The sequence below is a fragment of the Meriones unguiculatus genome, chromosome 17 (assembly GCF_030254825.1).
Source record: "Meriones unguiculatus strain TT.TT164.6M chromosome 17, Bangor_MerUng_6.1, whole genome shotgun sequence".
Lineage (NCBI taxonomy): Eukaryota > Metazoa > Chordata > Mammalia > Rodentia > Muridae > Meriones > Meriones unguiculatus.
In genome coordinates, this window is record NC_083364.1 from 67,328,205 (window position 1) to 67,350,868 (window position 22,664).

General features: G+C 37.4%; 1 protein-coding gene across 2 annotated transcripts in view; it reads left to right on the top strand.

Moving 5' to 3' along the window:
• Vgll3 (vestigial like family member 3) overlaps positions 1 to 7,598 on the top strand; it is a 48,844-nt gene extending 41,246 nt beyond the window's left edge. For both annotated transcript variants that reach the window (XM_021658048.2, XM_060370621.1), the window contains exon 4: positions 1,728 to 7,598. In XM_021658048.2, coding sequence (XP_021513723.1) covers positions 1,728 to 1,771 — 44 coding nt within the window. In that variant the 3' untranslated portion in view covers positions 1,772 to 7,598. The remainder of the gene's footprint in view (positions 1 to 1,727) is intronic.
• Positions 7,599 to 22,664: the final 15,066 nt, after the last annotated feature.

Genomic DNA, 22,664 nt, shown 5'->3' on the forward strand with positions numbered 1-22,664 from the left:
CTTATCAAGTTGCAGCATAACTAGGCACATACCCTCATATTAAGCCTTGAAGAGGAAACCCAATAGGAACAAAAGGGTTCCAAAAGCAGGCAAAAGAGTCAGAGACAGACCCCTTCTTCCCACTTTCAGTAAGGTCTTCCACAAGAAGACCAGGCTATATACTGTAACATATACGCAGAGGGCCCAGGTCAGACCCAGGTAGGCTCCCTATTGTCAGTTCAGTCTCTATGAGCCCCCTGTGAGCCCTGCTTTGCTGATTTTGTGGGTTTTCTTCTGGAGGGAGTCCTTGACCCTTCTGGCTCCTACAAGCTGATGTGCTTTTTGTGTTCCTTTTATTTATTCTCTGCCATGTTATGTTGTCTTCTTTGAATGTTGTCCTAATATCTGCATCTAATGACATTGTTTATAATGATATCATCATTTAATAAAAAAATCTTTGATAGTTGAATGGACAAGAAATGCTGAAATGTGATAGTTACAATCAAAATGTAAAACTGCCCTGGGTCATTGTTTTGCTCTTGTTGTTTGTTTTTGTTTTCCAATTTTTAGTATTAGCCAAGATTGATAACACTTTTAAACAAAGGGTCAAGAAAATAGTTTGAGATCCAGGTACTAACATAACAATTGTCATGTCTTTCTACCCAATTTCCAGAGGCCTTACTTCACATTTTGGTATTTGGTTCTGAATATCTGAAAAGTTTATTGAGAGTGTTCATGCTTCCAAATTATAGGACTCAAATATAAAAATAAATGTCATGGAAAGAGGCTATAGACATGATAAGTGATGGTACCAATGATTTCAATATATATCTACATCAAAATATTTATATATACATTCTGTGTGTGTATACATGTGTATGTGTGTCATTTATATCTCAAAAAAAAATAAGGAAAATCCATACAAAATGGAAGTTGAGTTCAGGTGGTAGCAAGACAGTACCTGCCTTGCTAATTGTCTGTATCAGAAATAGGTTAAATGACTGTAGTAGATCCAAGCCACATTCATATTTTCTATATATCCTTTTAAATAAACTTCCTATGTTACCTAGCAGTTGGAATTTAGGTGTGTTTATGTATCTGTTTTAAATTTAATATTTAATCTCATTTGCTTGCAATGTTCCTTAGACTTTTCTGAGCCACTTTAAATTCATTATGGAAAAAGATGTTAAAAGAAGCAAATTAAATATAGAATATATGTCTGCACTTGTCACTGTGGCCTACCAGCTTATCAATAGTACTAAGCTCGACATTTTAATCATATTTAGCCACTCACTGTGATTTTTAGTGACGCCACTCTGAATGAAATGCATTTTAAAACAACTGTGTGTATTGGTCCATGCTCTCACTGCCCTGGTTGCTGTAAATTTTAACTGAAACACTGCCTAAATGTTCCTCAAGTTGAGCATGTCTCTTTTTGCTTTCTTTATCATCTCCTCTCAAAGTTAAGGCACAATTTTCTAATTTTATTGAACTGATAATGCATTCCCTACTCACCGGGAAAAAAACCCATAACAATGATTTCTCTTGTATAAACAGCATTATTCTAGTACAGAATTCTTTCCCTGTAGTGTGCTACTGGGCCTTTTTAGAGAATAGGTTGTCCTTAGGTCATTTCTCATGATTGTCTGGGTTCTGTTTTTTGCACTCAGGATTTTTCAGGTCAAGAACATTGATAAATGCTCTATGTACACTTGTTCTTCATTATTTTCCATCTTTATCATTTTTAGGTCTCCAACATCAGGACAAGAGCAAAGAATCAGCTTGGTACTGAAGAATGGTATTAGTATGTCATATGGCAGCCTGAATCCATGGGCCCGCTGGGAAACGATGCCATTGGGATTTCCAGTCCAACAATGGGACATGGAAAATGGATGGAGAAGAGGAAATATAAGGCCATTGACTTTAGCTATGAACCTTTTCTGGAGAAAGCAAAGTGGGTCCTAGTCATGGAAGAAAAGCCTTTATTTGTTTTCCCTCATCTGAGCCTTTGCCAGCTGTGCAATGTGTCATTTTATTTGCCTTTTACAAGGACCTCGGTTAGGTTTTGTTTGTTTCTTCTTCTTCCTTTTTTTTTTTTTTTTCTTTTTAAACCAGCCAACTTGTCAGGAGAAGATGAGTCAACAAATGAAAATGCTCATTCCTTCAGGAAAACCGTTTTGTAGCTCTATCTTCGTCTATTTTTGTAGAAATTACAGAAAGTTTGGTATAGCACGGAGGGGATATTTTTGAGGGATGTATTTTTTTTTTAACATTGTAACATGGTTGAGTTCTGTTTAAAGAACTTGCTCTCAGAAAAGCACTGGCCAAAGTGTTTAAGCGCTAGTCTTTAAAGTGTCCCCGATGCGCTGTGTCTGTGCTTCCGAGGGTACCCCGAGGATTTCACACTTCATTCTTCCTACAGCAGTGGCATTCCCACAGACAAACGTGGCAGCATTGTGTTTATATCGAATCGCAGTGAAGATTTAATTCTATGAGAGTTCCCTTTGTTTGAAGTTATATATGAGCAGTTTGAAAGGTACACTTTCTTTTAAAGGGTCACAAAATAAAGGGTATTTCATTACTTTGATTTTCTTCCAAAGAAACAGAGCAAGGACTAACTTTGTTGACTTTGAGGTTGACTAATAAGAAAATTTAGGTTCGTGAACAATAAATGGTTCTCTTTATAGTCCATCCAATATTAAGAATTAGGAATAGAGCTTATGTGCAACTTCAGAAAGGGGGGGAAATCCCTGCATTTAGCCATGATACCTGTGGATACTATTGACTAATTTTCTTAGTTTCTAACCATTCATTCATGGCAGTTTCAAAAGTCATAACTTGAATGATTTTATTTTCTGTAGTGAATTCAAATGAGTAGTATTAGGAAAGGAAGCAGACACAACCAAGAGCTGACTGTCCCTCATCATTAGAAAGTGAAAACTAATAGATTTATGTAAGGTTTTAATTAGTGCATTTTCCACGATCTTAGTTTTCTTACAAGTGCAATGAATTTCTCAAAAAAATTAGAGAGTTAATGAGTTTAAGTTTAAAATAAAAGAGTTAATGGGTTTAAATTTTTATTTCGGTTATAAAACCTGGTTTAAAGATTGAAAGCTTGAGAAGTGAATGCCACACGGCCCCCAAGACAAAAAGAAAGTGAAATTGGCATTGACTTTTAGAGAAGATTAGGCAATATTAGGACTATGGAGGTAGCAATGACTGGCAAATCAAAGAGCTTATTTTTTCTTTCAGTTGCTTCCAGCCACATAAGACATTAGTGTAGTGTAGATGCTTTCATTTGATAATGTTTCTCAAATTTTTCCATCTCTCTCAACACACAATGCAGAATGTTGACTAAATTGCTACATTCTGTTTTTAATTGTGTACTTTATGGGTGGGAATATTTTACACAATAACAATACAACAATTAAGCAGAATTCTCACAACTCATTTCCAAACATTTCACTTGGCTATATCTTATCCATGAATTTCTCTCTTTGCTGCATTTTTAATTATAAACCCATGCCATCTCTTGTATCCATAGTCTCCATCATTTCTTCATCTTGATTTTCTTTAACACAGTCTTCACATTCTTATTGATATTGTCTAAGTTTAAGGTAGCTTGCACTTACCAGTATATAAACTTAAATGTCCAGATATGGCCTCATTTAAATTCTGTGCATTTTTATTTGGACTGTAATAACAAATAAAAATTGTTTTATTTGCTATCTTTGCAAACATGTGGATCACAAAGTTGAATGAATCTATAAAACTCATTTTGTCTTGAATCCTCCTGAGTTTTGAGAACCAAACACTCAACGTCTCCCATGGGGGAAGACTTGCTGGCTTTTCTGGCATCTTTCCTTGGAATATATTAACTTTCACTGCAGTGTCTTTTAGAACGGTCTCACTTCTGCCTCACCGAGCTCATTTCATTGGACTTTCCCAGTTAATAAGAAGATAAGAAGGCTAATTCTTTGCATCTTTCCTTCTTTACTATCAAATTGGATTGAAAGAGAAGGCAGATAACTTAGTGATTTCACTCTAAACTATGGCAAATTAATATCCTCATAACTACAGCAAATAAATTATTTGCCTAGAGGACAAAGGAAAGTGAAGGATGAATTCTATTGCATGCACCAAAAGTATGAGCTTTCACTTTAAGAACAGGGATGGATAGATATCAATGGCACATTGTCACCAAAGGAGTAGATCAAAATCTAGTAAAAGGAAAGGAAACATGTCTCTCTAATTGTCCATCATTCCTCAATGTTTTGACATTACTGTGACAACTAGAAAAAGAGTGTTATAGCATAGCACATTAAGTAATCTGAATTTATTTGCAGGTAAAGTGCTATTACACTCTGGAGCTAGATTCTTACTTCAAAGTAAAGTTGCTATACTGAAGGGTGGGTGTACCATCTGCCTTTTTGACTTCATTAGACCCATTCTACCTTTGTATGCTTTATAACTTAGCTCTTTTTCAGTATATTTGAATGCCTGTAAACTTGACACCGGAAAACTTTATTAGTAATCCACTATTTATAGTAATCTACTATTTCTGCGATGAACTATCTAGACTAGGAAATAGCATAATGTTGGCTATTGGGGTCCCCAAAGGATATTTGATCTTTTCTTGTTAATTTGTAAACAACCTCTAAAATTTAAAGTCTAAACAATTTTATAAGTCAAACTGTTAAATTATCTTAAGAAAGTTAGCTATTATTTTGAGTTTTTCACTTCTTATATTTTCATTATGTTAACTTCCCAAGATAGCAATATTGTTCTAAAATAAATGAGAATTAGAGGATTGCAAAAATATTGAAGAACACATTTGCTAAATTTATAGCATTTAAAAATGTTCTAAAAATATCTATATGAGCTCATCATTTATTGTACAAGTAGTATTTGTTTCTTTCTAAGCTTACAGACTATGGGATAGTAAGTAGCATTAAGTTCACTATCTGACTGAACGTTGTATTTGTAATTTCAAGTGACAGAGACTGTAGTTTTATAAATTGCATTCTGTCTCTTACAAAAGTATCTCTGTGTGTGAAGCAGCATTTGCTGAATTAGGCAGTGGGAGTGCCACTATCAGTGGACAAGGGAAGGACAAATGTTATTTGTTTTGACTGAGAAAAGAGTAGAAGAACAGGATGATTTAGTGTAAACTTGGTTGTTGACTGAATTCTGACTTGACCATGGTTTGTTGTGTGAATTGGAACTTCATTTATCTCATGATAAAAATGGGATAATACTACCTAACTGGGAGAGGCCGTGAAAGTTTGAAAACATATTCATATGTACCCAATTTATAGTATAGATGTTCAAACAACTAACAGCCTCCATAAATGACCATCAGTTCATCGGGTTGGTTATTAAATTGAATTCTTAAATAGCTTTTTCCTTCATGTTGTAAATTCATTTTTCAGCAGCTGAATTGTCCAATGGCTGTTTTTTTTTTTTTTTTTTTTTTTTTTAAGGAGTCATTGCAACCAGAGATTATTAACAAGAGATAAATGTTAACTTCTTAATTAACTCTGGGTTTTTAAAGTTGTGTTTCTGAAGGACAGTTAATTAAATATCTAGGTGTATGTGGCTGGATTCTGACTCATATTCATCCACAATCCTACACATTGCTGTCTTCAAAATTAGGGAGGAGTGTCACCAAGCTACAGAGCTCTGCCTTTGTCAGATATACATTGTGTTTCTGTGGCACCAGACTAAGAACGTTCCTTTAGAATTACTCCTTCACCCCTCCCCCCCTTGTTTTTACTTGCCTAGGAGGAAAAGTTGCACAATATGGTGAAAAAGAAATGTCTCTTTCATGGAGAGGGAGGAGGAGGCATCCCCTTTGCAATCTCAGGCCAGTCAGCGGGTTTACTCCACTTGAGGGAAAAAAATGAAACAAATTTATTGGAAGCAGATGTTGACACTGTGTCGGTTATTGAAGATGGAAAGAGTTCACTCAACCGTTGTAGTTACAAAGGGGTATTGATGGCAGTCAGGGTTCCCGCGACGGCTCACCTTCCCAGCTCTGGGAGGACAACAGAAGCTGCGTGGAACCCCAAATGAAGTCAGCCTGTGATTTTAATGTGCAAGAAAATACAGGCTTAGCTGTTTTGGTGGGCTTCCTTCCCCTTTCCCTGAAAAATGCATAATGTACCTCTTTCAGGTACTATTAAGGCTAGAAAAACAAGGTAAAATCAAATATCTTTAAAATGCTACAGTTTGAGGAATTGTTTAAATCCACCATTACATCATAAATATTTATATTAAAATTATTTCATAAAAATTAAGCTAATATTTGTGTACCAAAACATAGCTGAACACACATATATAAGCTGTCCAGGAAGGGTAGCTTTGGTGTTTGGGGAGTGACTGGAGCCAGCAAGGGAACCTCAGTTTCAATAGCGTCACAATGCTAACTGCCTTGGTCACATGGGCATGAGACAAGGTCACAGATTAGACTTGTAGAATATTGCATAGTGCTTTTTTTCTTTTTCTCTTTGTGCTTTCTGGGATTTTTTTTTTAAACTGTAAAATTAGTCATTATAGTTAAATGTCTTACCTTTAAAAATTTTATTGTGAGCTTTTGTTTGCTTGAAACATTTTGTGATGTCACGTGGTGATTAATCACAGAAATATTCATGGTCCAAATATTCATTGGACCATCTTATATTGATCCAATGACATTTTCTAAATCTCCCTTTTATATTGCAGGGAATTCTAATAGGTTTAATTGTAAGTTAGCAATTCTGTTGTGTTGTGTAAGTAAAGAGGGACATCTGCTCTTCTAGAAAGGGGCACACCATCACAAATTAGTTTCTTTTTGGAAGATTTTTGACTACTAAATTTTAGTCTAAGATTAGTTCTTTTCAAATATAAAATTCTTAATGAGGTTTTCGTTCTTTCTACCTAAGATGTGAACTTTTCTCTTTATATTAATAGAGGTAGACATAATTTTTTCCTTATGCTCTGTGGCTAGAGCCAGTGACAATGGTTTTAGGCACTTGGCTTAATGTATAAGATATGTATACTTGTGAACATCCTATCTGATTTACAAACACTATTACACATAGGTATTTTTCAAGATGTACAATGTAAGGAAAATCTTCATGTGACTTCTTTGTATCATTTTAAAGTGCATATATTTAAAGGGAAACATGGACTCCTTTTGTTTTCATTGTGTTCACCTATGTAAGGTGAAATGCTTTTGTAAAGAAAAAGATAAACAGTATGATAAACTTTATATTTATCACTCGGTAAGGTAAACTGAAAACTAATAACAGAACTCATATCTTACAACGTTGACATACAGTGAGATTCCAGATTTGTTAGTTCTCAGAGAAACCACACCACCTTTGATTTTCCAGTGTCAGAAAAAGAAGCCAAGTAATCTGGTTATACTGTCATTGTTAACTAATGAATAATAGATAATTCTTAAAGCCTTTGATTTATAATTGTTAGATCCTATGTTTTTTGTTGTTGGTGTTGTTGCTGTTCTTCAAATGAAGGACTCCTAACTGTGTCACTGATATAAAATCATGGAAGACTTTGTAAGAAAACTGATGTCATTTTCTTTAATTTGTTCAATAAATAATTTAATGTGACTTTAATGATCGGGTCTGCACTTCTAGTAACTAAACCTCTGTTTACTCTATGTTTAAACAACTTGTAGATATCATTCAAAAATCGCAGCTTAGGTTTTTTATAAATGATGAGGTTAATTTCCGGAGCCGTGGCATTTATTTGTTACACTTTGGAGTGGATTATGAAACCACATGTTTATAATGGAAGAGCAAGGGAAATGGATTAGTGACATAACAGCAGAGTCTTGAGAAGTTTTTCAGTATGGTGCATCTAAGGTATTTTTTTTGACCCTTTATGTCCTTGTAATTTTTCTACATTCATCAGCATAGAACCTTAGAAGCAATATGAAAAGACAAATGAACAACAACAGCAACAAAACTTTTCTGTAGTTGACTGACAAAGGAAGTGGTCCTGAAAAAAAGGTTTCAAAGATTTTGTATTATGAGGGAAGTGATAAGTGCTCACTATGTAGGCCCACTTTTTCTTTCTTTCTTTTTTTTTTCTTTTTTCTTACTAAATGTTCTTTAACATGAAAACATGGTTTTGGAAAGCGGTCTTAAAAAAATATATCCTCTAGCAATGCAGGTGAAAATATTTGGCACAGCTTTCATTACAGTCTGAAGTAATTAGACTCGGGTAGCATGTGAACGGTTTATGGCTGCTGTAAAAAATTACTACAAATACAATGACTTTAAACAATACAAACAGATTATTTTACAGTTCAGCACCTGCTGGGCTCCTAGCACAGGTTTTTGTCTTGGTGGGCTAAGACAGACTCCATCTTGTCCCCACCCTCCAAGAGAGTGTCTGTGTGCTTCCTGCTTCCAGTTTCTGCAGTCCTTCAGGCGCTGGCCCCTTTCCCCATATTCAAAACCAGATCTCTTCATCTGATGACACTCACATTCTCTTCCACCTCCTCCTTGAATTGATAATACCCCTTTGTGGTTATAAATTGTTTCTTCTTGTAGAATTCGAGGTAGTGTTTGTATTGCAGAACCTGTATCTGCAAGACCCCTATTTCTGTATGAAGTACTGTGTGTTCGCAAAATTGGGGGAGGAGATGAAAACATATTACTGGATCACAAATTTTTATGGCTTTTCAGTGGTTTTCTTAAAATCAGTTCATAACCAAAGAGGACTTACTACTTCACTAGAGGTAATAGAGCATGATCTTTGCTTCAGTGGTTGTGTGGAATGTTGTCTTCCTGTTAGATAACTGGGCATCAAGAAAACTTTTGCCTTTTCTTCAAATGTTTCATGAAGTGTTTGGGTCCTTTGTGGGGATCTGGAGAATCCAAGAGGTCACAGACAGAACTCAAAGGGGTGGTAAACAGTCCTAGAGTGACTGTAGTTTCTTCCTCGCTGAAGTCTTTTTGTTTTTTTTTTTTTCAGGACAACACAATAAACACCTAACCACTTAAGTGTTTTGCTTGGGGATGGGGATTATGCCCAGCCCCGTGATGTGCCAATTCTCCAAGCATCTCATTTGACTAAATAGCGATGGATAACCACACTGATGTGGTAAAGTCTTAACGCTTCTGTCCAGATTGAATCACACCATCTGCTATCAGTTAAGCAGTGGAAAACTGTTACAGAAATGCAAGCATGCTTTGATAGATTTAATGTGCAATGTAGGAATTCATACTGTGGAATTCTGCTGATCAATAAATGAGCTTCCCTGATGTTGGAAACAACATCTAAACACAAGTGCTTTACTTTCCATACCAAGTTTGGCTGTGGCTGAATGAAGAACACCAGCATTGATTCTTGCCTTGCAGTTGTAAAAGCCACTATTTACAGAGAGCCAAATATAGCAACAGAGGATTTAATATCTTGCCAAAAATACAAAATCTGTTCCCCCTTAAGCATGATACTCTATCCTTTTCTTGTGGATCTTGCTAAAAGGAAAATATAGCTTTAAACTACCCAATCTCTTCTGTTGAAAGCTCCCCAGCCCTTTTCGAATGAGTTATGTGTGGTTTTGTGGTGTTTTAAGTTTCCAAATGAAAGCAGTTACACGAGAAATCTATCTAGCACTGGGTTTTCTTACACAAACCAAATCACTTTTAATGATGGATGCGTTAATGAATTTGACTGTAGTAATTATGATACAATATGTGTGTGTGTGTGTGTGTCCAAACTATCCTGTATACACTGGATATATACAATTTTCACTTTGTCAATTAGACTTTAGTAAAGTTGGAGTAAAAGAACTTTTAAGTCAAAGAATAAAGATAATAGCAATTAAGGAAATTTCATTTTGACAGTTTCAGACTAAAGATTATTGGATGATGTTAATTTAATTTTGTTTGGATAGAATTTTAATTAAAACATTTAGCTTCAACTAATGTATTTTTTTATATATATTTGGTCTTAGGGTGTATGCAATTTTATTTCTATGCTTGAGGTGATAGGTAGGTTAATCCAGATTTTTTCCATATCATCAATAACATTGACTCTTTTGCTCATACACACGTACATGAACACATATATGTGTGCATATGTGTACGTGTGTGTTTGCAATTTTGAAAACAGCTTTGTAAACTTCACTAAGCAAATAGCTTTCTCCAATGACAGATTTACCAGACATCTCTGTGGGGGATTTTAAACAAACACAAGCCTGTTTGGAAATACTTGGTGTATGTAAATATGCAAAATATGTCGAGCAGTGCAGCCGTGTTAAACAGCTGCGGGGCGTACTCTCTCTCCCTGAGAAGAAAATTTTGGTGGCAATGGTATTCATTTTCCCATCTTGGCTTTGCCCTTCCCCCTGAATCTTCTGAATGCACAAATCTAACACCCTTTCCCACTTACATGCAGTGTCCAAGAGGATCATTTCCATGGATTCCTCCTGGAAAAGGTGGGCGGTGCCTTGGAGGAATGTTTGTGCGTTTAGTGATGTTGCAAAGACAGCACTTCAGGGAACTTGCTTGGACTTGCTTTGACACCAGCCTCACACAGAACCCAGACACTCTGCAGGCCAGATTCCATTAAGGCTTGTCATGGCAAGGGGTGGGTGAGAGAGTCCTGTTGTGAGTGGCCTTTGGGAGGAGGTGATGGTCCAATCTTTCTATCACAGGAAAACCGTTTTAAGGGTGTCATCACATTCCTTGACACCAGACACTAAACTGTTTATGAGAGTAAACTTGTGTCTGTCTCTAGAGAACCCAAAGAGAAAGAAGGGATCTCAGAGAAGCTGTAAAACGTGAGCCTGTTATTAAAGTATTCTGTTGAAAGGCTGTAGAGAAAAGGGCTGAAAATGTGAAGACGGACAGCCTAGATGATAAAAATAGAGTTAATGGCAAGACATTGTTATCAGTTAACACTGTATTTTTTCAGCTTATCACTAAGAGAAAAAAAAATTAAATTGTTTGGAGGAAACCAAAATCACTGGCAAATAGAAAAAGAAAAGAGCTATAAAATAATCCCTAAATTTTATCTGTAAGCAATGAGTACCACCTGAAAACTTAACAGATCTTCACAAATAGCACTATGCAGATAAACACATTTATTTAGCAAAATATAATGGGCATTTAGACAGTGTTACTTAGACGTTGTATATTTCCTTAGTTCTTAATGTGGTCATCTGGAAAATGAAGGTATTAAAAGCCAACAATGAGAGAATTAATAAAGATTTTTTTTAAAGCCTGCGATTCTGTTATCACCACGTACATATTAGTTTCTCTCTCTTTTGAACTGAAATTAATAACTGTAGAAATCTCTGGTTAAGTATTGCCAAGGACACTCAAGTGCAAGTGACAAAGCCAGGGTTCAGCCCGCGTGTGATCATGCCAACACCTAAAGAGAACCATGATGCTTCCAAAGGTCTTTGCTGTTAGAACACATTAATAAAAGGGTCTAAACACGGTCATGATGAGTGTGCTTTGGGACATGGAGAGAGGGCAATCCAGCTTTTGTGAGCCACTTAGATTTATAATTGTCTTCGGAACTGTAGAACACTATTTGCAGTTTGGGAATGCAGAACAAATTCCTTCAACATTCTGGTCTGAAGGGTTAAGCCTGTTTTTCTGACAATGCCAACCTCAAATCTTATTCAATGGATTAGAAGATGAGCAGCATCTTTTTCATTGAAATCTTATTTTTAATCTGAAATCATCAGTCCCTTGCTTTTTAACTGATGAATAAGATTTTGTCGTTTAAAAAATAATAAAATTAGGGAGAGATGGCTCAACAGTTAGAAGCTTTTTGATTCTCTGCAGAGGAGGGGTTGGCTGCTTGATACAGTCTAATGGCTCTTAACTGTCTGTAACTCTGTTTCCAAGGGATCCAACACCCACTTCTGGCCTCTCCTGGCACCAGGCAAGCACATGGTGGACCTACGTATGCACGGGCAAAATACCTATATACATAAAGAAACATCTTTTAAAGTGCATTTCAATTCTGATTTTTATATTCTAGGAAATAATATTCCCATTTTTAGCAAGAAAATTGTGTTGTAGAAAAATCTTAAACTTGTATAACCCAAAGTTATCATTGAATAATTCCTTAAGTTAGATAATTTCTATGCTCACCTCTTCCTCATATCAAGTTGTCTCTTCGTTTACTAAACTAATTCTGTATGCTTTCCATTTGTCTTTAAGTATCCTCAGAAGCTGTTCCAATAGTAAGATGTTTAGTGTCTTGTACATGGATGTGGTTGGAAAATGGCATAAGGATTTCCTCAACTTTAAACTAGCCACTAAACTGACTTCTCTTTATCATCATCCTTCTTACACCATAAGGTTGATGGAATGTTCTACAATTTCAAAATATATAATAAAGTCCGAGTAAAGCACAAGATCCAGCTATACCACTCATAGGCATATATCCAAGAGATGCTCAAGTACACAACAAGGACATTTGTTCAACCATGTGTGTAGCAGCTTTATTTGTAACAGCAAGAACCTGGAAACAATGCAGATGTCCCCCAACTGAAGAATGGATACAGAAATTGTGGTACATTTACACAATGGAATATTACTCAGCAATTAAAAATAAGGAAATCATGAAATTTGCAGTCAAATGGTAGGATCTAGAAAAGATTATCCTGAGTGAGGTATCCCAGAAGTAGAAAGACACATACAGTATATACTCACTTAAAGTAGCTATTAGATATATAATATAGGATAAACATAGTAAAATCTGTACACCTAAAGAAGCTAAACAACAAGGAGGACCCTGGGTAAGATGATCAATCCTTACTCAGAAAGCAAACATTCTTAAATGGCCATTGGATAAAGTAAGTATGGTCTTTTCTTAAATATAGATAGGCTAAATGTAGATTAAAAATTTTTAAATATGTAATGTACAACACAAATATTCATTATCATGAGATCTAGAAGGTTCCTGGTGAAACAGAGTTCCAAAGTCTTGCCCTTGATAGACTCATAGTGAATATTCCCTTGTCTAATGCACTTAAATATATCCCTTCCATCAAAAAGCAATTCATGACCTCAGTTTGGAGGTACATATACTAAAATATGAAGGATACAGCAGAGATTGCCAGGACCCTACACAAAAACACACCAGTGCCTGAAGAATTACAGGAATAAAGGAGACAGTGACAGAGCAGGACAAGCCTTGATGAGCTTGGTCAGAGTTACCTCCCCCCCCCCGACAGACACACAAACACATAAGCAATTCTCAACCAATACTACTAAAGTGGCTTTGCATCCTTGGGTTTCATATCTTTTGCAGTAATTATAGTCTGGATAAAAAATTTTAAAGGCTTGACTTGGAAGGAAGACAGAAGAGAAAGCTAAAATATTTTGAGAGGAATTTACATAGACAAGGAGAAAATTTGTGAAGGGACACTGAATAAAGAATTTGTCAGTGGCTCGCTCTTTGATCACCTTCCCCTGAGGGGAGAACAGCTTTACCAGGCCACAAAGGAAGATGAAACCTGATAGGCTAGGGTCAGATGGAAGGGGAGGAGGACCTCCCCTATCAGTGGACTTGGAGAGGGGCATGGGAGGAGATGAGCATGGGAGGGTGGGACTGGGAGGGGGCTACAGCTCTGATACAAAGTGAATAAGCTGTAATTAATATAACAAATGAAAATAATTAAAAAATTTGTGTGCAAGTACCTTGCAAAGCTGAACAGAGAGAGGCATGGGTTATCGTCTGGGTGGAACAGTCCTATGATGAAGTACAACACACTATGAGGTCTTTGTGACTATGCATGACCATGAGTAAGAACAATTATAATACTCTTCAAGTAATAATGTCTTTTGATATTGAAGTAGCACATAAAGGATGTGCTCTAGATCATCTGAAAAAAAAAAGTTTTTACCTAGTTGTACTGCTAATGACCCAAGCACTCCTGGAAAAAATTACTGAAAGTCCTTGTGTTTCCTCATCTATTAAATTGGAAAAGTAAAACTAGACAGTCTAGGCTTCTTTCCCTTTGAGAGTCCAGTGATCACGTTCTATTTTTTTTTTCAACATACAACCAAAGCCTATTTAGACACCAGAATTAATTTTTTCCTGGAGCTAGAAGAGTTTGGAAAGAATGGTCTAATTGGAAAAAAAAATTGACAACTTCTTTAGATGCTAATGGGAGTCCAGGCTACAAAAGTTCAATAAAGACAATGTGCAGAGTGGAACAACAACAAAAAAAATTCCAAAGAATCTCTGCAACAAATGCCATTGGTATTTATGTAATCTGAAAGGGGAAAAAAATGAGAAGTAAGAGAGACATGATTCCCTTAGGGATTTGACATCCTGGAATTTGTATTTTTAACACAGTTTATCCTGCAAGGAGCCAATATGCAAACCTGTGTGTAATTTAGAAGTTTTTCTCATCCCATGTGTCCCACATGCTGTTCCGAATTACTCAGAATGGAAAATAGAAATGGGGGGATAAAAATATTTACAGCATTCCTACTACCAATTATGCACAGCACAGTAGACATTACAGACTTGTCACTAAAGACATATCAGGTTATCCAGCCCCATCTCCAGCTCACTAACTTTCCCTCATTTGAGAATGTCAAAGCCTTGTGATTTTTCTAGCTTAACTTTAATAATCTGTATTGGCATGGGAATCCCTAGTTTCTGCTTGTAACCTAAGTTAAGCAAATTTTATTATACTTTCTCTGCATTTTCTAATTGCTTAAGCTCCTCAAATCTCATATTCTTGTGGCCATCAGGAAGATCCATTCATTGCAATAATCCAAAAAGATTATTAGGATACCATCTGGTATCCTGGATAAAAACTAATGGATCAATGTACCCTAAAGGAATCCTTAATCAGCTTGGTCTGGCTGTTCTGTGTATTTGAATCTCCATCACATTCCTATTTGTGAATACATTCACCAATTATTCATATTTGATTTCACTTTTTGTGAGTAGATGTCCATTTCCTCCCAAGTCTTTGTCAACTGTTCAATTATATCCTTAATCTGTTTTCATTCTTCTAATGTGTTTGTCATATACACATAACACATTCGGCTTGATGTTCTCATTGCTGAGGAAGGGAGGTGACCCAGTGTGGCCAAAGAATTCCAACCTAGAGTAGAGGAAGAAATAGTTTCTTCCCTTGGATCAATCACTTGGCTATGTAAAAACACAACCACATGCCTTGTTCTTTTCAAGCTTAGGGGTTATTTGTCAGGGTATATTCTTTTTGAACCCTGAAATGATGCAGGCAGTATCAGAACATGGCGTTCTTAACACTGGTAGAAAATTAGAGGCTAATTTAAATGGGTAACAAATGGTATTACATTTTCTCCTCTCTTGCTTTGGCTACCATGCTTGGTAGGAGTTAGGATTGGGTCTCAAAGCCCAAAGGCCTCTGTCCTGGTTGTCTGTCGCACAGCCACGGTCCCATCTTCTGTCTGCTATCCAGGCTCTAAATCTCTGGAAACTCCTTCCTGGTTTTGCCCCTAGGGTGGTAAGACTGTTCTCAGCTCGCTAATCTTTGGTTGGCTTTACTATCTAAAATTTTCGGCCACTATTTCTTGCAATCATACCACTGTTTTAGAAACTCTGAGTATTTTTTGTAATGTTTTAGTGTGTAGACATGATATTTGTCTAACATGGCTTTGCTCCAGCAGACAGTCCCAAGAAAAGATTGTGACATAGAATTGCTCACAAGTCCCACTATGAGTAGGAATCCCCGTTTACAGGAAGAAAGAGGTAATTTTAGTAACCCATGGCATCCAGTAGCAGTGCAACTACCTCGGCTATCAAAGCTTGAGCAAGCTCTGTATTCTGCTCTACTCTACTGATACAACAGTGACAATGATTTTAAGTTTGCTAAGGGTCAGAGAAGCTTTGGCTACAGCACTGAACAATTTCAAAGATGGAAAAAGTCAAATCAAGGCTTTTAACCCTCAGTTCAAATCACCGATAAAACACAAAAGAACTTTATGACAGTGCTGTGGTCCTTAAAATGGACTGTAGACATGGGGTGGCATGCCTGAAGGTCAGCTCAAGCCTAAAGTTTTATGGTTCAATTTTGAGAATTTTGAAGAAAACGTTCAGTTATTTTTGCTAAATTTCTTTTGTTAATGTTAGAGGGTTAGTGAGTTAACAATGATTCTCTTAGGCATAGAGCCACTCCAGCCCTACTGAACTCTTACAAGGAACCAAACTTCCAATGTAAGATTCATTCTTCCTTTTTGGAGTATCTGTTATCTGTTTCTTCCATGTCTCCTTCCCACATTTCCTCACCTATATATGCCTAAATCTTGTTACATTTCAGCAACATCATTGGGAAGGTGACTAGTTATCTTCGGAGAAGACAGCATAAGACAGCATATATCCTGCAGAGGTTGCAGGAACACACACACACACACACAGCGAAAACTGTAGGTCACCTGCACAGATGCTTCTTAAGTATTTTAGGCTAATAAATGGAATATAACATTAGGCTGGGTTTCTCTGTTGACAGTATTGTTAAATCTACCAAGTGGATGAGTTGGAAATAGACATAACAGCTTGCTTGGTTAGCTGATCAAAGCATTGGTTCTAAGAGCTATGGTTAATGGAGTTAAAATGTTAACATTTCCCTTTAATCATTTAGAAGAAATACAACAGGCTTAGAAATTTGGCAATGTTAGGAAAACAATATTACATACAACCTGCTTTCTTTCCCTCTGAAAAATGTGGCATAGTCATAGAAAAAACTTCCCTCCATGGGGCATTGATAAATGCTTTAGGTGGAAACTAACATCCTTTTAAAGAAATGGTGATATCTAGAAGTCCGGAGATGCTGGTAAGAACTGCCACCTTCAAAGTACCTTATGTAGTTTTGATATTAATCTGGGGGCTCAGAGTAACAGAGATCAGTTAGTAGACAAAAATGATTCAGTTACTGTAACATGAAGTGAAAAATGTCGCCATGCAGTGTATTTTAACCTAGAGACACGTGGATCTTCAATAGTTAAATACTGAGTCTTAACATCACTTAACCTGGGGATTTGTGTCCTGGTCTCTTACCAAGTTCCTCTGATCAAAGAAAGAGCATGTCTCTTTGACTGAAGTAGACACTAACGGCTAACAAAGGTCCTGCAACACTGTCCTGTGTCCTAATTGTAACTCTTCCTCCAACCATACCCTGAAGGAATGACCATTTGGCTTCTAATTTTACACAACAGAAATAGGAGTGTATTGGCACTCTTTTTTAAAACTCGACTTTTTGGGGGGTGTTTATGTTACTACCTTCCTTCCACCAACCTCCCAACCTTAAGTAGGAGAGAGAAAAGGTTAGCTGGGAGAGGGGAAACACACCGCTTTACTTCTCCCTGCTAGTTAGGGCCAAGAGGTTCTTTTAGGGCTCTGTCAGTAGGAGACACAGCTAGCAGTCTCCTCCATGCTGCTGTTCCCCAAAGCGTGTTTCTCTCCGCCTGTCTGCTCCAAACTGCCACACCTTCTCTGGTCTCCAGTCTCTCCTAATTGCTCCACAACACCTAACTCCACACTAAACTCCCCAACCTCCACATCAAACACCTCACAGTCTCTTTCCCAGACTCGTATTTATACCCTCAGAGTACTAGACCATGCCCCTCCCTGTGTGGCATCTGGAAGGCCATTATCAGCTGAAAAGATGATGCCCCACACGTGATAATTAACAGGTTATGAACAAACTACAGCTCAACTGAAATCCCACAATTGGGATTGAAACAAAGCATTTTTACATAACATGCAAAGAAACCAAAACTCCCGTCACATAGGAGTGTTCAGGCAGTGACTTATTGTTTACATTACTCTCTGGGGACTTGAAACACTATTATAATTCATTATGACTTTTGGAAGATGGCTGATGAATGCACCGTTGGGACAAGCCTCTCTGAAGGTGCACCGGTGGGTTTCAGGGAGGTAAGCTTTGGTCATTTCTCTGTGGCAGAATCCTCAAATTCATCTTCATGCCAAGGCAAAGAGTTAGCTCCTGGATATGCCATTCTTGCATAAATAATAAATAAGCAGAAATTCAGCTTAGCAGAATCTGTGCATGGAAGCTTGTCTCTCTAGGCATTAAATGATACAGAGATAGAAATTGATAGATACTCCACAAATGTCCTATAAAGGCAAAAGGTGGCCATATAGAATGATTGTGGGTTGTCTTCAACTTCTGCAGCTATTTCAATTGTAAGTACAGTTCCAGATGTCCCCTGAGTTCAATAAACCAAGGGAGTCTTTGACACTAGGTACACAGATGCTTATTAGGAAAATGATTCACTCTTCCCTATAATTGTTTGAAAGAATAAAATGACGGAACATTTTCCATCTTTATATGCATTAGAGAACTGTGGATGGACACATGTTCTAAAAGGTATGTGTATGCCTTAAACTGCTTTCAACTTTCCTATGCTCTGTCTTGCTAGAGTTCTTAGGGTCTTCATCTGGGCATTTTGTAGCACATTCCACTATTCTGGAACATTCATGCAGATTGAATCTGGGGAACTGGATATAACAAGAATAGATAACATTGCTTAATTCCTAAGTCTATACGAAGTAAGAAATAAACCCAAGGTTCAAGTTCCTAGCATGTCAGTGGACTCTCTAAAGATGTGTAAGATAAAGATCAGTTGCTGTGACTCGTATATAAAGCTGCTGAGAGGGGAGACTATTTGGTTCAGAAACCTCTCTTTTACAAAACTTGGGTACATGTCTCAAAACTGCCTTTCTCTGTGCATTTTACTCCCTCCAGAGCTACCACATAAGAGGTGGCATAGCATCTTATGCTCACACCATTCAATTCTGACTTGGGAGTTGGCAATGTGGGCAAAGTGTAAGCACGAGGACCTGAGTTTTGATGTGGGGATGGTTTGAAGGCCATACATTTCAGTGCTGAGCGATCAAGGAGAAAGGCATATCATAAAGGATTATGGTAAGCTAATGTAGCCTGTAAGGTGTGCCCTAGGTTCAGGGACCAACCTTGTCTCAAAAAGTAGAGTAGACAGCAATACAAAATCAACCACTGGCCTCCACAAGAGTATCCACAGGCAAGTATATGCTACCCACTAACACACACACACACACACACACACACACACACACACACACACATGCACACATGCAGAGAGGGGGAAAAGGTAGAGACAGAGAGATTTAAAAATACAAGTATTTTTAAGAGTTAATCGAGTTCATTGAAGAACTAAGTTTTTCATATACTAATGGTTGAAAAGGTACAGGAGGATAGATTTGGTTATAAAAAGAAGCTCTTTATTAATTGTTAGGTGATACCATCTACCACATAAGAATATCTGCATCAGTTGCTGGGCAGATCTCTTACAGGTCCTAGACTTCAGAACCATAAAAGATTTAATTTTTTTAAACAAATGACCCATTGTGTGCTAATTGATTATGTAAATAGAAGAAGAAGAAAAAACAAGTAACACACAGGTTACTATTACATCCTTGAACCGTACGACAAAGCTAATTTCTTCTTCCTATTGGAAGGTTCTAAGAGAGCTGGCACAGCTGGGCTGAGCACTTATACACAGAAAAAAGTCATTTGACTCATGTCTGAACTCTGTAAACTTTCCAGACCTGGATAGCTTCTGTCCATTCTGTCCAGTTCATACCTGGGTCTAGGAGAGATATCTTGACATGCTTCTCATTTCTTAGGAAAACCTGGTGTCTCCTAGTGTTTCACAAGCTAGACACCTCTGGTGTCTCAGAGGTCATTTGATATCTTGCCATGTTCTCAGTCTTTCTTCCAGCCTCTGGTTCTGGTAACCCTATGGTGAGGGCACATTAAGACTGCTGCCTACACAAGAAAATAATGGGCTTCTGAGTGGGTATATAACCTACTACTTCTCTAGTTAGAAAGTTTTCCCATAAGTTAAATAATGCATGCTTTTCCTATAAACTCTTCTATATCTACTATGAACACGTGCTCATGATGTGTTTGTGACTTTTTTCATTAGCCCAATTTTTGAGTTTTCGCTTCATCTCTGTGTAAAACAGAGTACTGCTTTGTTAATGGTCTTCATTTCTTCAAAACAGAGTGGGTTCCCTAGCAGATCTAAAAATTCTTACACTAACAATTGGGGATAGAAGCTTTCACCTGTTCATTTTGAGCTTGTATCAGAGTCTGCAGGGCTGGAGGAGATTACAGATTCAAGGGGAACATACACTGCTGCTAATGAAAGAGGGAAGAAATATGTACAGGATCCATGGTATTTCTAAGAATGCATTTTGTTACCTCGATATCTCACAAGAAAGACCAATGGGAAACTATATAAATCTAACAAAGAACTAAGAACATATCACTCAGAAATTTTGGTTAGCTTATCTCAGAAGATAAGGCACCTGGCCATCTGAGGTCATAATTATAAAGATTAAATAAAATAACCTGAGCATCAAGGACTTGATCTCAGCCACTTGTGAATAGTGTGTGTGGAATGTGTGGTATCACCATTACTATTATCATGCGTTGGTCCTTGAGACCAGTTTTCAGAAGTGAGAAATGATTTGGACCCGCGTTCACGTCACAAGAGCGGAATACTCACAAAACAGGGAAACATATTCAATTTGTTTGCTCTTATCTTTCAGGCTTGCAGCAAGGGTCAGTGTGGTCATTTTAGCGCAGATTCTGAAACGGCTGCTTTCTTTTTTTATTATAGATGAGAAGGTCGAGAGATCCTTGGACCTCCATACAAGACTAAATGAACCAACCCTTCATGTTAAACTCATTTTGCTCATGGTTATTTTAAATACCAAAAGATACATAAAATTTTTCATTCTGGCTCAGTGATTGTTATGACTCATTACATGAAATTTTCTCTAGTTATGACTCTGAATAAGGATTCGGACTTGTTTCTCAGCACTTAGCTCATTTCTTTCTGAGCTAGATTTTGCCCTCTCAACTTTATATTGTCTTCTTGCATGGTCTTCCGCAGGACTTCAACACAACATTTCTCACTTTCAAAGCCAAGGTCGGCTTGAATCGAGGCCATAATAACCTGGTTCTTAAGTTTATAAGTAGAGTTTGAAGTAGACAAATGCTTACTTTTTGTCTTATGTTAATTGTCTTATTTGTAACTGATATGAAGGACAGCATCGTATTAATTAGTTAACCAGTTAACTCTATTACTATAGTATTTACAAGTACATTTTCATTAAAGTGGTTTTAGCTTTTGAGGTTGAGAGTTCTTGACTGTATGTGGTTAGTACCTCATTTAAAAAAACGTTATTAATGTACGCAGCTCATCTTTGCTGAAAGTGACTAGCTGCCTTATTTTATGAAAAGAATTAATAGCTGTTATCAGAAACACTCTGCTCAGATGTAGCCCATGGCAGCTCAGTATCCAAGTGGGTTCCCTAGTAAGAGGAACAGGGACTGTCTCTGACATGAACTCAGTGGCTGGCTTTTTGACTACCCCCAGCTCTGAGGGAGGAGCAGCCTTGCCAGGCCACAGAGGAGGACATTGCAGCCAGTCCTGATGAGACCTAATAAGATGGAAGGGGAGGAGGACCTCCCCTGTCAGTGGACTTGGAGAGGGGCATGGAAGGAGATGAGTGAGTGAGGGATTGGGAGAGATTTAGGGAGGGGGCTAAAGCTGGGATACAGAGTGAATAAAATGTAATTAATGTAAAAAAATAAAAACTTAATTAAAAAAGAAACACAGACACATATGCATATTAACATTGTAATTTTTAAAAGTATAAGGAATTAATCTATTTCTTGACTTATTCCTTTGGTGTAACTGTTGTTTAGCAATTTCTTCAGAACTGAAACACTCTGCATGAAAAGAGAGGGTAGATTCCTGAGATTCAGAAAACAAACTACTAAATCCTCAGGTTCTCTAGGCTGACAAGTCTTACAAGTCTCCTCTCAAAGGACAAAAAAAAAAAAAAAAAAAAAAAAAAAAAAAAAAAAAAAAGATTGTAGGGGAGAGGAGGTTCCCCAGCTACCAATCCACCTGCTGAAAGTGAGACACAAAGGTCCATCAATGCAGCCTGAGTGAACCATCACTAAGACTGAGATAGGCCATCCAGCCATCCAGCCTTCTGCAAGAAACCTCTCTCTCACACTCTTTTTTTAAATTTAAATTTATTTTTAATTACACATTATTTACTTTGTATCCCCCCTCTAGTTCCCTCCCTCCTCCCCTCCCAGACCCTCCCTTCCTCCCCTTCTTCACACATGCCCCTCCCCAAGTCCACTGGTAGGGGAGGGTTTCTTTTTCTTCCTTCTAATCCTAGTCTGTTAGGTCTCATCTGGAGTGGCTGCATTGTCTTCCTCTGTGGCCTGCTAAGGCTGCTCTCCCCCTCAGGGGGAGGTGCTTTGGGCAGAATTCAGGGAATCTTATGAAAGAAATGGGAAATAATAGTAAGATCTGGAGAGGACAGGAGGTCCACAAGGAGAGCAACAGAACCAAAAAATTTAAGCACCGGGGTCTTTCCTGAGACTCATACACCAACCAAGTACCATGCATGGAGATAACCTAGAACCCCTGCACAGATGTAGCCCATGGCAGCTCAGTGTCCAAGTGGGTTCCATAGTAATGGGAACAGGGACTGCTTCTGACATGAATGAATTGGCTTGCTCTCTCACACTCTTGTAAGCAACCTGAATAAACTCCTTGATTCCATTGAGTCGGACTTAGGCATAACTGTCGTTTTTATCTGTTTCCAGT